General features: G+C 37.7%; 2 protein-coding genes across 5 annotated transcripts in view; one reads left to right on the top strand and one right to left on the bottom strand.

The window, feature by feature from the left end:
• Nucleotides 1–18,589, top strand: part of TET1 (tet methylcytosine dioxygenase 1) — a gene marked incomplete at both ends in the record, with an annotated part of 124,712 nt that overhangs the window by 63,695 nt on the left and 42,428 nt on the right. For 2 of the 4 annotated variants that reach the window (XM_082855112.1, XM_082855111.1), the window contains one exon: nucleotides 14,100–16,419. The exons of the other annotated variants lie outside the window; for them this stretch is intronic. In XM_082855112.1, the coding sequence (XP_082711238.1) occupies nucleotides 14,100–16,419 (2,320 nt within the window). The remainder of the gene's footprint in view (nucleotides 1–14,099; nucleotides 16,420–18,589) is intronic. 4 annotated transcript variants of the gene reach the window in all.
• Nucleotides 4,432–4,884, bottom strand: LOC309971143 (large ribosomal subunit protein eL32-like; the record flags this gene model as incomplete). The annotated part of the gene is made up of 1 exon (XM_082853963.1): nucleotides 4,432–4,884. Exon 1 carries the CDS (start codon nucleotides 4,837–4,839, stop codon nucleotides 4,432–4,434), a length of 408 nt encoding a protein of 135 aa, XP_082710089.1. The 5' UTR covers nucleotides 4,840–4,884.

The raw sequence follows: 18,589 nt of genomic DNA, 5'->3' as shown, positions 1-18,589 counted from the left end.
AGATAGCTCCCTGTGCTATACAGTAGTGATTTATCTTTTTTTAATAATTTTTTTAAATCCTGAGAAATTATTATTATTTTTAAATTGAAGTATAGTTGATTTATAATATCGTGTTACTTTTAGGTGTACAGCACAGCAATGCAGGTATATATATATATATATGTATATATGAATATATATAACACACACAGATAATCTTTTTCAGATTCTTTTGCCTTATAGGTTATTAAAAAATATTGAGTATAATTCCGTGTGCCATATAGTAGGTCTCTGTTGGTTATCTGTTTTATGTATAGTAGTGTGTATAAGTTAATCCTATAGTCTTTATTTATCTTAAGGAAACTGAAGCTCAATTAGCAAGGACTCGCTCTATGCCATGTGGTTGGTAAGCAGTCGGAGAGTCACCAGTTTGATTCCAGCAAAGCTCACGTTATTAAAAATATATGAAACAGTTAAGATACATAAAAAGTGTAAAGAATAATAACTGGGGACTTCCCTGGTGATCCAGTGGTTAAAACTCCACACTTTCAATGCAGGGGGCGTGAGTTTGATCCCTGGTCGGGGAACTGTGATCCCACATGCCGTGAGGTGTGGCCAAAAAAAAAAAATACACTGAACATGAGAGTTGGTTATTAACTTTAAGCATGGATAGGATTGTTCATGAAAAGTGCGAAGAACAAAAAGTCTGTGGGTTTTGACTTAGAATCCTCTATGGAATGGGCTCAGGGGGACACACCCACAACCAAGGGACAGACACCCAAGAGTGAGGCTCCAGGGGAGACCTAGATTATAGTTTCAGTTGAGAATCTCCTTGGGGATCCACAAAAGAGCAGGTTAGGTCTATGATATTTAAGGAATGATTGGACTTGGCAGTTAAGAATTCATTTATAACCTTGGGGGATAACTACTTAAGATATTTGAATCAGGAGGGAATTTGATGGGATGATAGCTTGAGGCAGATTTGGGGTCTGACAGGCTTTTTGTCTTTTGTTGTTACATGAATTAACCCATTTATTGTAGGCTAGCAATGTTACCAATGGTGGACCTTCCACTGGTCTTACAGTTCCTTCAGTCAGATTTTATAGCGATGGTAGGAGCGGTACTGTAGGTCTAGGCATCACCTGCAAGCTTTTCAGGAACCATGGCGCCAGATCCCCAAAGCTCATCTCTTCATTTTGGTTTTGCCACCAGAGAAACAAGTGTACTTGGCGTGCTGGCTGATTTCAGTTTTCTTCACCGTCTTCCTGAGGGAGGCAGCATAATGGGCCCGTATTTACCAACAATCCTGACCTTAGTGCTTTTAGCATTGTCACCACAAACTAGCTCCGAGCCCAGAGAGTGGGTTTTTATCTTTTTGACTGGGAATAAATTATACTGACTCTTAGCTCCAGAGGAAGAGGTCTAGGACTAGGTCATCTGTGACTACAGAGGTTTAGCTCTTAGGTCAGTTTTGTATACATTTGGAACTAATCTGCAATTAACTTGGTTTTTGTTGTTGTTGTTGTTTGTTTTTATTTGCGGTACGCGGGCCTCTCACAGTTGTGACCTCTCCTGTTGCGGAGCACAGGCTCCGGACGCGCAGGCTCAGTGGCCACGGCCCGCTCCACGGCATGTGGGATCTTCCCGGACCGGGGCACGAACCCATGTCCCCTGCATCGGCAGGCGAACTCTCAACCACTGAGCCACCAGGGAAGCCCCTAACTTGGTTTCTGATTAAATAGAAGTTGTCCCTCCCTTTAGTAACTCTCCTCCTTTGCCCCACCCCCAAGTTAAAGGAATTACTTTGGATACTAAGACCCTGTGGCCAAACGAGGGTGGAGTTTTTGTTTGGGGATAAGAATAAAAACATTAGAAAAGCTGTCTGGATCTGGTGTCTGGATCTGACTGAGAGAATTGGGAAACATTTGAAGTTTCTGCCATGGCTCCTATTCGGCGCAAGCTTGGAAAAGCTGTAAGTCCGTATGGCAATGAGGTAGGGCAGGTGGGGATGCATGCTGACCTAGTTCCTTAGACTCCCCCTCTCCTGGCTGACCCAGCCCTGCCTTTGTGTGGCCTTTGAACCCCTCACCGGGTAGCTCTAGGCAAACTGAAGAAACAGAGATCAGAGGCAAAGCTCAGAGAATGTTAGGGCTACAAAACTTGGTCGGGCAGGTATTCCCTTTTTATGCCTAAAAAAAGGAAAAAGAGAGCTTAATGGCTGGGATTCTGGAGAAGGTAATTTCACTGCTATACGAAAATAAGGTAGCTTTTTGCAGGTCCCCTTTGAAGGAGGATATTTTTGGTGTATGTGTGTTAAATGTTTATTTTAGAATCCCCTTGGGTGGATCTTTGATGAGTAGCTGGTTCATCTTTACTTTTGACTTAAATTTGGTTTTGTTATCAAGCAGTTGTGGTTAGCATTGCATGGTGGTAGGTTGCAGAGCAGGGCTGACCTCCATGCTTCTTTTTAGAGAATGTGGGAGGGAAAATACAGTATCAGGCATGATTGTGTCATCTTAAAGTCAAAATTAATGGAGGCCCCAGTGGTTCTCCCTCAAAATTTTCTCCAAGCTCTCAATTTTCAGGTTGAGAACGTAGATTTTGAAGGTGTCACTTCCGATTAGGAATAAATGCGCTGTGGGCTGCTCCTCCTGTTCTACATGTTTTTAAAATTGTTTTTTACTCTGAGGGGGTTTATATTGGTGGGGGGGCAGGGCGAAAAAATCTTAGATATTACAAGGGGGCCACAGTATGTAAACAGATACCCACAATATCTGTCGTATTAAGATCTCACGGGGAGGGCTATTAGGGAAAAAAATGTTTTAAAAGACTCCTGCAGGGACTTCCCTGGCGGTCCAATGATTAAGACTCAGCGCTTCCACTGCGGGGTGGGGGGGGCGGGGTGGGGTGTTAGATCCCTGGTTGGGGAACTAAGATCCCACATGCCCACGGGGCAGCCAAAAAATAAAAAAAAAAACTAAAAGACTCCTGCAGTAAGGGATGAAAAAAAATGAAAAGAAAGTTGAGAAACACACTGATCTACCTGTGTAGTAAAGGTCATAGTCTTGTAGGACCACGTCTCTGAACATGCTTCGAAAGTCTTTATTTTTTCATGTGATCTGGGTACCTGTTTCTTGATACAGGACATGCAGCATGTAAGGAATGTAAGTGTGTGTTGGGAGGAGCTACAGTCAGATCCGGTCCATAGGGCAGGGTCATTTCAGAATAAAATATCCCTTTGCTCAGTGTCATTTGAGCTCCTTCAAGAGCAGGTGTAAGAGTATCCTGATGATAGGAATGTGGAAAAATGACAAGATGGAGGGGGCCTGGGAACTACTGGACCCAGATCTGATCTAAGGAGTTCAACATTCCTGTTAGTTCAGAGTACGAACAACCTATAATCTTGAAATGGGTATAGAGTGGAAGACAGACAACTAGGGGAGTTTTAATCACTTACTGTCTTGTAAACTGTTCCCTTGGGCCCTTTTGGAGTAGCAGAGGACAGCAGTGGGACCGGAGAGGGAGGGGGGGTTGGAGGAGGAGGAGAAGAGACACAAACACAGGTGGGTAGGTGGCAAGAGTTTGGTGTCCCCGGAGTGTACATGAAACTTGAGGGGATAAAACAGCCACCATTCCAATATTCTTGAAACACTTCACTTCCTTCAGAGAGTTGGCTTCTCTTTAGAGATAAATGTTAACAATAATAATTTGAGATTCAAGATAGATGTTCAGGAAATACACTATACCTAAGCAGATTAAATGTCAATAAAATCTTCATTAAAACAATGTAGCCACTGGGGCCTGGATTAGTGCTCTCAGTGGTGTCATGGAGACAGCTCCTTCCAGCTCACTAGATGTGTGCATTTCTTCCCAATTCTTGCGCAGGTGGTCACACTGATAGTTTACAATCCACCATGGTGGGTGTATTTACACCACAAAAATTGGCCAACCCTACAAAACAGGGCTTTCTCCCCACCACTTCCCAAGTTGATTGTTAAACATTTACCAGAATACCACTGAGTACAGTTTCTATAATACAAATGTTGACAGTTGTATATACCCTTCCTGAAATATCTTAAACAAATATTAGCAAATACATACGTACTCTGCACTCTTCCTTTTGCTCTAATCTGTTTGTAATTTGATACTACATAAACTATTCTGCATTTAGGTTTTTTCACTTAATTGTACCCTAGAAATCTTTCCATAGAGTGCTTTGTCAATTTTGGTTTAATTTTAAAGGAAACATATTAAAAAGTCAAAACAGTGTTTAATCAGATCTGGGTCTAAATAGTTCCCAGGCCTCCTTGCTGTTTTCTCTCTGTCAGGTATTGCTCCTAAACTAAACTCTTCCTATTCAGCATTAGTTTCTTTTGTATTCTTCCATAGTTTCTTTTTTTTAGCCGAGTTTTATGGTTTTATTAACACAAACTAAATGTGTACGTGAGCTGTCTATTCATTTTCTTCGCTGAGCAACCTGGCGTTGGGATTGGTGATTCTGATGGCCAGTTGGGCTGCTCTTTCCACAATGGCTTTTTGGTTCTTGGAGGAGAGGTTGTGAGCAATCTCAGCATAGTAAGCTTTGTTGCACATCAGCCTCACTTCAAGCTCCTTGACCAGGTGGACCAGGAACTTACGGAAGCTGCTGGGCAGCGTGCGCTTTGTTTTCTTGTTGCTCCCGTTACTGATGTTGGGCATCAAGATCTGGCCCTTGAATCTCCTGCACAACCTGTAGTCAGTGCCTCTGGGTTTCCACCAGTTCCGCTTAATTTTGACATATTGGTCTGACTGGTGCCGGATGAATTTCTTGGTCCTCTTTTTGATGATCTTGGGCTTCACGGGGGGTCTGAGGGCAGCCATGATGCCGAGTTGGAGACAGCTGCCACCTCCGAAGGCAGTGCTGAGGAACAGCTGTATTCTTCCAGAGTTTCTTTATGCAAATATGAATGTGTATATTATTTCTTTATATACAAAAAGATATATTTCATATACAAGTACTATATTTTTAAAAACATATTTTGGACATCTTTGCCTATTAGCTCTGTAAATTTTTATCATTCTTTTATTTATTTATTTGTTTATTTTTGGCTGCGTTGGGTCTTGTTGCTGCGCGCAGGCTTTCTCTAGTTGCGGCTAGCGGGGGCTACTCTTCGTTGCGGTGCACGGGCTTCTCATTGCGGTGGCTTCTCTTGTTGCAGAGCACGGGGCTCTAGGCTTGTGGGCTTCAGGAGTTGTGGCACACGGGCTTCAGTAGTTGTGGCACGCAGGCTCAGTAGTTGTGGTTTGTGGGCTGTAGAGTGCAGGCTCAGTAGTTGTGGCCCACAGGCTTAGTTGCTCTGCGGCAGGTGGGATCTTCCCAGACCAGGGCTGGAACCCCTGTCCCCTGCATTGGCAGGCGGATTCTTAACCACTGCACCACCAGGGAAGTCCCTATCATCCTTTTTTATAGTTGCAAGGCATTATATTATATTATATTATATCACAATTGAATTAGTCTGCTACAGGTGGACACTGGGATATTTTCAGCTATTTGTTAAAATATACAAAGCTGTCAAAACATGTAATTATATGCAGGTATAACTAAGATAAACTTCAAACTGCTGTATTAAAGTTGCACTTAATTTTGATAGTTAATTATTGCCAAACTGCCCTAGGAGTAACTGCATAGGGGTTACACTATTTTGTACTTCCACGAACATTTTATGAAAGTTTATCTCCCTACGGCTTGCCCAAGGGTCTAGGTGGTCAAACTTTTTCATTGTTATTCTGATAAATGAAAAATGTTATCTGTGTCACTTTAATTTGCATGTCTTTTAATGTTGAGCACCTTTTCACAGTGTCTTCATCAGGGTTGTATGAAGATTAATGAGTTACTGCAAGTAAGGAGTATATTAGAATACAGCTAACTTTTTTTGAATTATAACTATTGTAATGAAATTGTGCTCTCTCAGTGATAGCTCATCATCACTGTGCTCTTGAGTCATATTATCTCATCTAATTCCCATCACAATCATATATGATCTCTTAGAAGGAAGAAACTATAGTTTAGGCCAGGTACCATCTCCTGGGTCACACAATTCCTAAGGATTGCTCTCTTCCCTTCCTCATCTTAGTGTTCAAGATTAACCAGTAATAGCACATAGGTTAGTTTCTTTTCTTTTCAACACTTTTATTTAAAAACAAACCTATGTATAGTTTGTTTAGATGTATGTATAGTTTGTTTAGATGTATGTATACTTTATTTAGATGTATCTATTTAAAAAGTTGATTTTATGCATTTTTAAAAATTGAGGTCTAGTTTATTTTAAATATTATATATTATAGTTATATATAAAATATTATATAATTGTATGTTATAGTTTCAGCTAGACAACATAGTGATTCAAAATTTTTATATAGATTATATATTCCATTTAAAGTTATTATAAAATATTGGTTATATTCCTTGTGCTGTACACTAGATCCTTATAACATATATTTTATACATAGTAGTTGATACGTCTTAATTCCCTACCCCTATCTTGACCCTTCCCCCTTTCCTCTCCCCATTGATAACCACTGACTTATTCTCTACATCTGGGATTCTGTTTCGTTATATTCATTCGTTTTATTTTTTAGATACCACATATAAGTGATATCATACAGTATTTGTCTTTCTCTGTCTGACTTATTTCACTAAGAATAATATTCTCCAAGTCCATCCATGTTGTTGCAAATGGCAAAATTTCATTCCTTTTTATGGCTGAGTAGTATTCCATTGTATATAATATACCATATCTTCTTTATCCATTCATCTGTTGGTGGACACTTAGTTTGCTTCCATATCTTGGCTATTTAAATAATCCTGCTATGAACATTTGGGTACATGTATCTTTTTGAATTGGTGTTTTCATTTTCTTTAGATATACCTAAGAGTGGAATCACTGAATCATATGGTAGTTCTATTTTTAGTTTGTTGAGGAATCTCCATACTGTTTTCCACAGTGGCTGCACCAATTTATATTCCTACCAACAGTGTACGAGGGTTCCCTTTTCTCCACATCCTCACCAACATTTGTTACTTGTGGTCTTCTTGATTATAGCCATTCTGATGTGAGGTGATATCTCGTTATGGTTTTGATTTGCATTTCTCTGAAGATTAGTGATGTTGAACATCTTTTCATGTGCCTTTTAGCCATCTATATATCTTCATTAAAATGTCCATTCAAATCTTCTCACCATTTTTTAATTGCCTGCGTTTTTTTTATATTGAGTTGTATGAGCTTTTTATATATTTTGAATACTAACCCTTTATTGGTCGTATCATTTGCAAATATTTTCTCTCGTTTAGTAGGTTGTCTTTTCATTCTGTTGATGGTTTCCTTTGCTGTGCAAAGCTTTTAAATTTAATTAGATTCCATTTGTTTATTTTTACTTTTGTTTCTTTTGTTTTAGGAGACAGATCCAAAAAATAATGCTGTGACTTATTGCAAAGAGTGTCTGCCTATGTTTTCTTCCAGAAGTTTTATGGTTTCAGGTTTTACATTTTGTTCTTTAATCCACTTTGTGTGTATTTTTATATGTGGTGTCAGAAATTTTCTAATTTTATTCTTTTACATGTAGCTGTCCAGCTTTCCCGAGCACCACCTATTGAAGAGACTATCTTTTCCCCATTGTATATTCCTGCCTTCTTTGTTGTAGATTGACCATAAGTGCATGGGTTTATTTCTGGACTCTCTATTCTGTTCCATTGATCTATGTGTCTGTTTTTGTGCAGTACTATACTCTTTTGATTACTGTAGCCATATAGTATAGTCTAAAGTTAGGCAGTATGATACGCCTAGTTCTGTTCTTTGTTCTCAAGATTGTTTTGGCTATTCAGGGTCCTTTGTGTTTTCATACAAAAATTATTTGGTAATTTTGATTTGGTATTTTGATAGGAATTGCATTGAATCTGTAGATTGCCTTAGATAGTATGGTCATTTAAAAAATGTTAATTCTTCCAATCCATGAATGCAATATATCTTTCCATCTGTTTGTGTCAGCTTCAATTTCTTTCATTAATGTCTTATAGTTTTCTGAGTGCAGGTCTTTTACCTCCTTAGTTAGAGTTATTCCTAGGTATTTTATTCTTTTTGATGGGATTCTAAATGGGATTGTTTCCTTAATTTCTCTTTCTGATGGTTTGTTGTTAGTGTATAGATATGCAAGAGATTTCTGTATATTAATTTTCAGTCCTGCAACTTTACCGAATTCATTGATGAGCTCTTATAGTTTTTGGTAATTTTTTAGGATTTTCTATGTATAGTATGTCATCTGCAAACAGTGACAGTTTTACTACTTCTTTTCCAATTTGGATTGCTTTTATTTCTTCTTCTTGTCTGATTGCTATGACTAGGACTTCCAATACTATGTTGAATAAAAGTAGCAAGAGGGGCATCCTTGTCTTGTTCCTCATCTTACAGGAAATGATTTCAGCTTTTCACCATTGAGTATGATGTTAGCCGTGGGCTTATGGCTTATCATAATGGCCTTTATTATTTTGAGGTGTGTTCCCTCTATACCCACTTTGTGGTGAGTACATTATTTAGATGTATCTCTTTTTATTTTTTTTGGCTGTGCTGCACAGCTTGAGGCATCTTAGTTACCTAAACCTGGGTCCCTGGCAGTGAAAGCGCCAAGTCCTATCCACTGAACTGCCAGGGAATTCCGTTTCCTTAAAGTTCAGTTTTATAGTTAGCAGAGTGTAGGACATGTTTTCATGTACTTATAAACTTGTGATACCCAGTGTTTTTTAAAAGCTGGATGAGTTATAACTGAATAATAAGTCAATTTTTTTTCTAATATGTATACCAAGTATGTTCTATTACCTGCTTTGTCTTTGAAAAATGCAGGAGATCAAAGAATAAAACTATTGAAACAGCAGTCCAAGGGATCTAGATTGAGTAGGAAAACAAGAAAATCAGAAGTTGCAAAATGAACTGTGAATAGGTAGGGGTGGTCTAGAAACTAGAGGGTATCATAAAGTAAAGATCTTTAGTACTATCAGAATTCTTGGAAGTACATTTTTATTTTTATCTTATTTTATTTTATATATATATTTTATATCTTTATTGGAGTATAATTGCTTTACAATGTTGAATTAGTTTCTGCTGTACAACAAAGTGAATCAGCTATATGTATACATATATCCCCATATCCCCTCCCTCTTGAGCCTCCCTCCCACCCTCCCTATCCCACCCATCTAGGTGATCACAAAGCATCCAGCTGATCTCCCTGTGCTATGCGGCAGCTTCCCACTAGCCATCCATTTTACATTTGGTAGTGTCAATGCTACCATATATGTCAATGCTATATTCTCTCACTTCGTCCCAGCTTCCCCTTCTCCCCCGTGTCCTCAAGTCCATTCTCTACGTCTGTGTCTTTATTCCTGCCCTGCCACTAGGTTCATCAGTACTGTTTTTTAGATTCCATATATGTGCGTTAGTATACAGTATTTTTCTTTCTTTTTCTGACTTACTTCACTCTGTATGACAGACTCTAGGTCCATCCACCTCATTACAAATAACTCACTTTCGTTCCTTTTTATGGCTGAGTGGTATTCCATTGTATATAGATGCCACATCTTCTATATTCATTCATCTGTCGATGGACATTTAGGTTGGAAGCACATTTTAAAAAATTGAAGTTTAGCTGATTTACAATTTGTGTTAGTTACAGTTGTCCAGCAAAGTGATTAAGTTATACATATTTATATACATATTCTTTTTCAGATTCTTTTACATTATAGGTTATTACAAGATATTGAGTATAGTTCCCTGTGCTATACAGTAGGTCCTTGTTGTTTATCTATTTTATATATAGTAATGTATATCCGTTAATCCTGAACTCCTAATTTTTCCCTCCCCCCCTTTCCCCTTTGGTAACCATAAGTTTGTTTTCTGTGTTGGTCAGTTGCTTTTTAATTAAGCTCATTAATTAATGAGACTGTCTTATGCTTTTAGTACATAAATTTTAAAAGGACCTCAAGATCGTCTCTGTAAGGGAATGTATAGTCCAGTGTGTTTGGATATGCATACCTATAAACTTAAAAGCTTCAAGTAAAAAAAAAAAAAAATTCCCCTTTAATTCTATTTCACAGTGGTAACTATTATTAACATTTTAGGTTTATACTACCAGCTTTTTTTCTGTGCTAGACCAATTTGTGTGTGTGTGTGTGTGTGTGTGTGTGTGTGTGTGTGTGTGTGTGTTTGGCTGTGCTGCAAGGCTTATGGGATGTTAGTTCCCAGAGCAGGGATCAAACCCCGGCCACAGGAGTGAAAGTGCTGAGTAATAACCACTGGACCGCCAGGGAATTCCCAGTGTTTGAGTGTTTTAAATAAAAAGGGATGATAATGTCACATGTGCATCTTATTTTGGTTAATGATATACTAAGAATATTGATACATAGAGTAATGGCTGCACATTTTTCACAATATGATTATATGAGTTTATTTCATACTTTCTCTACTGTAAATGTTATGTTGTATTATGATTTGCTTACATACATTTCTACTTTTTTAGTTTTGCAATTTGGATGGATGAAAACATGACATTTATTTTCACTTGCTTGTCTTCTAGTAAAGTTGGACAGCTTTTGATCCTTTTGAGTTCCACCTAAGTGAATTGCATATGCCTATTCTTTCCTCACTATTCTATTGAGTCATTTTCCTTCTTAATTTGTTGGAGCTTTTTTATTAAGAATGGTAACTCTTTATATGTACTGCGAATATTTTCCCAGTCTGTCACTTGACTTTTCAATTTATTTTTGGCAATATTTCTCCTACCTTTATAAGTAGCTACTCATATCAGGAAATAAATACATTTTACATCACGATTCAATGCACAAACACATACATAAAAATTTATATGATAGGGTTTCCCTGGTGGCGCAGTGGTTGAGAGTCCACCTGCAGGTTCAGGGGACACAGGTTTGTGCCCCCGTCTGAGAAGATCCCACATGCCGCGGAGCTTCTAGGCCCGTGAGCCGTGGCCGCTGAGCCTGCGCGTCCGGAGCCTGTGCTCCGCAACGGGAGAGGCCAAAACAGTGAGAGAGGCCCGCCTACCGCAAAAAAAAAAAAAAAAAAAATTATGATAATACTTATCTTTACTAAATGTAGTGTACACATTTTTCTTTAATATTCCATTAAAAGACACTTGTCACAAAGCATGATATTGGGACACATAGGTTGTGATCAGCAATTTGAAAAGCATATTATGGTGTCTTTGCCTTTAAGATTGTTAATATCATATGTAGTTAAAGAATTCTATCTTTTCTTCTATGACTTACCACTTTTTGCTCTTGCTTTGGAAGATTTTTCCTTACATCTTTTTATATTTACACTGTTAATGTATCTGGAATTTTTTTTTTTTTTTTTTTTTTTCTTGTACGCGGACCTCTCACTGTTGTGGCCTCTCCCGTTGTGGAGCACAGGCTCCGGACGCGCAGACTCAGCGGCCATGGCTCACGGGCCCAGCCGCTCCGCGGCATGTGGGATCTTCCCAGACCGGGGCACGAACCTGTGTCCCCTGCATCGGCAGGCGGACTCTCAACCACTGCGCCACCAGGGAAACCCTATCTGGAATTTTTGTTGCATATTTTGAGATAGGAATCAAACTTCCCTCATCGTTATTAAGAAATTAATACTTTCTGTACTGCTTACAAATGTCAGCGTTTTAATAATAAATTATTAAAATATTTTTAAATTTAGTCTGTTAGTTTGTTTATCTACCCTGCATGTTAAACTTATTATTCCTTTTAATATTAAAAAGATTATAATATTGCTGTCTTTTTTAAAAAATCGGCTATTATTTCATTTAGTTTTACAAAGTTGTTATTTAAATGTAATATAGAGAAATGTATATATGATAATTGTGTATTTTGATGACTTTTGACAAACTGAACATAGCCTATGTAACCTATACCCTGATTAAGAAATTAGGGGACTTCCCTGGTGGTCTAGTGGTAACGCGCCTTACAAGGCAGGGACGTGGGTTTGATCCTTGGTGAGGGAACTAAGATCACACATGCTGCGGGGCAACTAAGCCTGCATGCTGCAACTACTGAGCTCGCGCACTCTGGAGCGTGTGTGCCACTAGAGAAGAGAAAACCCCCACGCCACAGCTAGAGAGAAGCCCGTGCACCACAACGAAGAGCCCCAGTGCCGCATCGAAAGATTCTGCGTGTCTCGGCGAATATCCCGCGTGCCACAGCTAAGACCCGATGCAGACAAAAATAAAAATAAATAAATCTTTTTTAAAAAGCCACAGTTAAAAAAAAGAAGAAAGAAATTAGATATGGCCCTTCTGAATGCTCATTCTTTTATTTATTTATTTATTTTTTGCGGTACACGGGCCTCTCACTGTTGTGGCCTCTCCCGTTGCAGAGCACAGGCTCCGGACGCGCAGGCTCAGCGGCCATGGCTCACGGGCCTAGCTGCTCCGCGGCATGTGGGATCTTCCCGGAACGGGGCACGAACCCGTGTCCCCTGCATCGGCAGGCCACCAGGGAAGCCCCTGATTGTTTTTTTTAGTCGATACTCCTGTTTTTTCTTTGGAGTCAGTTATATAATCATCGTTCAGTAAGAAGTCTCCTAATTTTTTATGTTTAGATTTTACTGTCTTCAAGGCATTGACTAGAACATCCAGAGCCACGTTAAATATTATAGAGCTTATTTTCTATTTGCTCTTGACCAAAATGTCCCCTATTGTCTCCTCCTGTGGTATAATTTTGGATGAGCTATTTCAAGGTTTAAAAAAATAGGGATTAGAGGGGGGAATAATGATTCCTTAATGGGTACAGTGTTTCTATTAGGGGTGATGAAAATGTTCTGGAATTAGAGGTGATTGTTGCACAACACTGTGAATAAAATCAGAATGACACAATTTCAAATGGTAAAATGATGAATTTTATTTCATGGGAACTTCATCTCAAAAAAATTTTTGAAAAGGGGTGTCACTACCCACTCACCAGAATGTCTGATGTGTAAAGATAGAAAATACTAATTGTTAATAAGAATGTGAGCTAATTGTTAATAAAAATTGAAACTCATAATTTCTGGTGGGAGTGTGTATTGACAACCACTGTAGAAAATGATTTGGCCTATCTCCTAAACTACACGTATATATACACACACTGAATGACCGAGCACTTCCACTCCATGCAATGTATGTACACGTTCACCAAAATATAACAGTAATATGTTATAGCAGTGTTCTTTGTTATAGCCAAAACCTAAAACTAAATGTCCACCTACAGTAGAATAGAGATATACATTGTAGTATATTCAGTCAATGAATTACTGTATAGCAGTAAGAATGAATGGATTACAGTTAAACTTTACAACATGGATGACTCTCAGAAATATAATTTTGAGTAAAAGGAAGTCAGCTGTATAAAGTTGGGAAATAAGCCAAAGAAATCTATGATAGATGTGATAGCAGTAGCTACCCTTTGACAGTGGAGTGATGACTAGATGTGTTTTTTTTAATTAAAAAAATTCTTTTTGCTATTTTTTATTGAAGTATAGTTGATTTACAATGTTGTATTAATTATTGCTGTACCGAAAATTGATTCAGTTATACATATATATACACATTCTTTTTTATATTCTTTTCCTTTATAGATTATCATAGAATATTGAATATAGTTCTCTGTGATATACAGTAGGACCTTATTATTTATTAGATGTAAGTTTCTTGGTTGGGATCTGGGTATATAGGTGTTCATTCTGTGAAAATTCAACAAGCTATATATTTATGATTTATATTTTTTGTGTGTGTGTGTTCTACTTCAGTACAGTTTGCATTGAAATAATAAGTATTGTTCATTGAATGGCATCAATGTAAAAATATTTTAACATTTTATTTTGGAAAAAAATGAATATACCAAAATATTAACAGTCATGGGAATATGATGGTTTCCACCTCTCTTTTTTTTCTTTCCCCTTTTTGGTATTTTATAACTTCTAAAAATGTAAAAAGTGAAAATAAAATATTTTCAGGGACTTCACATTTAGTTGCTTTTAAATTGTAAAGCTCTTACAGCTCTTACTCAGATATTTGAGCAGATTATAAGAGTAATTTCTCTGTTTATTTTATAGGCAGATTTTGACAACAAACCAGTAAATGGCCCCAAGTCAGAATCCATGGAATACAGTAGTTGTGGTCATGAGGAAGAACAAAGATTGGAATTGAATTCATGTCCCTTAGAAAATGTAACTAAAAATGAAGAAAGTATGACAGGTATTGAAGTGGAAAAGTGGACACAAAACAAGAAATCACACTTAACTGATCATGTTAAAGGAGAATTTAATACAATTAAAACAGAAGCTGAAAATTTGAAAAGCTCTGAAGATGACAGGAAAAAAATCCTACTTACTGACCTCCTTGAACCTCAAAAGTTGTTTGCACAAACTGTAAGAAACGGCATTAAAAATGTACACTATTTGCCAACTGAAACAAATTTGTCATTTAAAAAAATCAACATTGAAGAACTTGGCAAGGCATTTGAAAACAATCCTTATAAATTCCTGAAAGACACTGCAAACCATAACAATGCCATGAGCGCCATTGCTACTAGTGCGAGCTGTGATCATCTCAAGGGGAGAAGTAATGTTTTGGTCATTCAGAAGCCTGGCTTTAATTGTAAGTCTTTTCCAGATCCTGCAAACTGCAACTTAAATAGTCATACGAGTATACACAATGAAAGTGATCAACCAAAATCCCTAGAAATTATAACAAATAGAGAACTAAAAGAAGGATCAACACTTCAACCAAGTCTTCTATCCCTAATGAAAGATAGGAGATTAACGCTAGAACAAGTAGTGGCCATAGAAGCTCTAACACAACTTTCAGAAGCCCCATCAGAAAATTCCTCACCATCGAAGTCAGAGAAGGATGAAGAAACAGAACAGAGAACAGCTAGTTTGCTTAACAGCTGTAAAGCTATCCTGTATTCTGTAAGAAAAGACCTCCAAGACCCAAATTTACAAGGGGGGCCACAAAGCCTTCATCACTGTCCATCTCTGGAAAAGCAAAGTTCATGCAACACATTGATGTTCAATGGTCAAAATATTTCTAAGTCACACAGCAGCTCACCTAGTGACCAAGCATCCACAAAGGCACAGGAATATTCAACAGTCACAAATTCAGTATCTGTTTTTATACCAAATTCAAATTCATCTAAAACCGATACCAATAAAAATGTTGCTCAAGGTAGAATTGCTCTTGACAATTCCAAAAATTTGCATCAGTTGACAACAACAACTAATAAATCGGAGTATTGTAACCAGTCACTGGACAGCAGCATCAAGTTGGACTCAAAGGATGATCCCTCATGTCAAGATACAGTTCATAGTAAAATAGAAGAAGATGTTGCTGCACAGTTAACACAACTTGCATCAATAATTAAATTCAATTGTATAAAACCGGAGGACAAAAAAGTTGAAAGTACACCAACAAGCCTTGTTGCATATAATGTACAGCAAAACTATAGCCAGGAGAAGGGCACAATAGAGCATAAACCACCTTCCAGTGTACAAAATAATCAAGGACCTTCAGTAACAAAGCAAAAGAACACAATCCAGAAAAAGACAAAATCTACCCCATCAAGAGATCGACGGAAAAAGAAGCCCGTGATCATAAGTTGTCAAGAAAATGACCAGAAAAAACAGGAACAGTTGGCATATGAATATAGTAAGTTACATGACATTTGGATAGCATCTAAATTTCAAAGATTTGGTCAATTTGGTCCACATGACTTTCCTATTCTATTGGGAAAAATTCCTCCCTTAACCAAAGTATGGAAACCACTGACTCAAAGGAGCTCAGCATTAGAACACAAAAAATTATTTCCTCCACTCACTCAAATAAAATTTGAGCGGTATTATCCTGAATTAGCACAGGAGAAGATGAAGGTTGAACCCTTGGATTCTCTCCCCATAATCCAGTTGAAAACAGAATCCAACGGACAGGCGTTTACAGAAAATGGATATGCTCAGGTACAGCCAACAGTGAATGTCAATCAGAAAGCTCATCCTTTACTCCAGCCATCCTCTCCAACTAACCAGTGTGCTAATGTGGTGGCTGGCAATGACCAAACACAGTTCCAACAGGATGTTAAAGACCAAGTCACACATCAGAGGCTGCCAACATTGCCTGGTATCTCTCATGAGACCCCTTTACCGGACCCAGCACAAATTCTCAGGAACCTAAATGTAGTATGTTCAGGTGGAATTACAGTGGTTTCTACCAAAAGCGAAGAGGACGTCTGTTCATCTAGTGTTGGAGCATCAGAATTTTCCCCAATAGACAGTGCACAGAAAAGTTTTAATGATTATGCGATGAACTTCTTTACTAATCCTACGAAAACCCTGGTGTCCACAACAAAAGATTCTGAATTGCCTACCTGCAACTGTCTTGGTAAGTGAGTTTCTTCATTTTCTTGCATTAATGGCCTCAAGTTGTGACTGAATCAAGTTTGTTTTACATTTTATATATGACATTTTTGCCCCACTCATATTCTAGCTAGGATGGACTAAATAATTCTATACCCATTTTTCTGTGGGACCCTTATTTATGCTGCTCAGATAAATGGGAAATCCAACTGGTAATTTGGAAACTTTCTTACGTGGAAAATTTGATTTCTCTCAAGCTAGATGTCTCTCAAGTTGTTTACTGTGCATATCATAAGAATGAAGTCCCTTAATACGTTATCACAGTTTATTCTTCCTATATTCAAAAGAATTTCAACCTTTAAGTCTTTTGTTTAAAAACATATATATTTTAAATTGTGCAGTATAGCATGCATACAGAGAACATAAAATATATGTACAACTTAACAAATAACTATAAAAAAAAGTATCTGTGTAATTGCTAACCCAATCAAGAAGCAGATGGTTCATTAGTATATTCCAGAATGGGTGGTTAAAGGATTGATGGGAAGGATAAAGTAAATATATCATTCTGATATTTTTTTAACCACAATAGAAAAAATAGTGAAGTGTAGCAATGACTTTTAGTTCTTGATTTTTCAGAGTGCATTTGATGCTCTGAAATGAATCCTTCCATTTCTCTGCTCATCATTCAACACTCAGTTTTGACAGCTTACCACATACCAGGCACCAAAGATAGGCTCCTCTGAGAATGAAGAGCCTCCAAGGAGGAGGATCTGACAATCTGGAAGGGGTGGCAATGCTGTCTGAGCGGGGTCAATTTGGCAGAATGAGAGATTCTTGGACCAAGGACAGAAGATTGTAATAATGATAACGGCTCCTATTCCAGGTCTTTGACTGCAAGTCTGATAACTGTCCTACACCCTTGACTTGTTATATTCACAACAACCCACCAAAGGGAGTGCGTATTATCCCCATTTTACAAGTAAGGAGACTGAGTCAGAGAAGTTCACAGCTAGTAAATGATTAAACTGGAATTCTAAGACAGGCAGTCCCAGCTCCAGCGGCTGTATTTGTAACTTCCATCCTATGTTGCTTCAAAAATCTGAAGTGAAAAAGAGACTGTTTCTCTGAATATCATTAAAAATGGAAAAAAGGCCTTTAATTTAAAATGCGAGTAAGATTTATATACCTGAGCTCGTCTAATTTGACTGCATATATAAATTTCAATAGGATGATTGTCTAGTTTCAAGACCCTTATACATACTACCTTAACACAATGTGGGAGTCAAGACAGCCAGGCATTCAAAGTTCATTCAGTATCTGCAGTGGACCTGGAACTGTTGAATACCCTTGTCAGTTGCATGTTTTCCTATAATTGTTACATTTGAAGTTTTTGTGCTCATTGTGTAGAAATCGGAACTTAAAAAGAGAAACAAAAAAGTAGACTTCAGAAATCATCCAAAGTGAGGGTAAAGGATCCCAATCATATCTGAGGGTAAAGGATTTCTGTGAAAGTGTTATTATGTTCTAGCAAAATTAGAGTAATTAACCTTTAGATCAAGGTTCCTCAAATTTAGCACTATTGGCATTTTAGGTGGGATAATTCTTTGTTGTAGGGGGACCACCTTATCTATTGTAGGCTGTTTAGTGGCATCCCTAGCCTCTACTCACTAGTGATGCACGCGCGCGCGCACACACACACACACACACACACACACACATGGGTGCGCGTTTGCAGTTGTCACAACCCAAAATATTGCCAAATGTCCCCTTTGGCAAAAATACCCCTGATTAAAAACCACTGCTCTAGATTACCAATAAGTTAAAAGTTATTCACCATATCTTGCTTAAGTAGCCCCAGAAATAATCCTATGTTATATCTGATATCTGATTAAAATGGTAAGTAATGATCTCTTGGTGTAGGTAGACATGCATTTCCCAGTGATTCTAGTTAGACATGAATCTCAGAGGCCAAGTTTTAAAATACCATTTTCTAAGAACTATGTAATTTACACAAAAATTCAAATGGTACAGAAATATGGTGCAAATGTCTTTTTCTAGAGAAAAACAGCTGTTATATTTTTTCTATACAAATTAATACTGATTTTAATTTTGTTTCCAGTTTTACAAAATTTCAGGCTTTTAAAACATACTATTTAACTATTACCTCATTGAAAGATGTTAAGAGTGTTTCT

Source organism: Leucopleurus acutus (genome assembly GCF_964270905.1).
Source record: "Leucopleurus acutus genome assembly, chromosome: 14".
NCBI classification, from domain to species: domain Eukaryota; kingdom Metazoa; phylum Chordata; class Mammalia; order Artiodactyla; family Delphinidae; genus Leucopleurus; species Leucopleurus acutus.
This window is presented reverse-complemented; position numbering and strand designations above follow the sequence as displayed.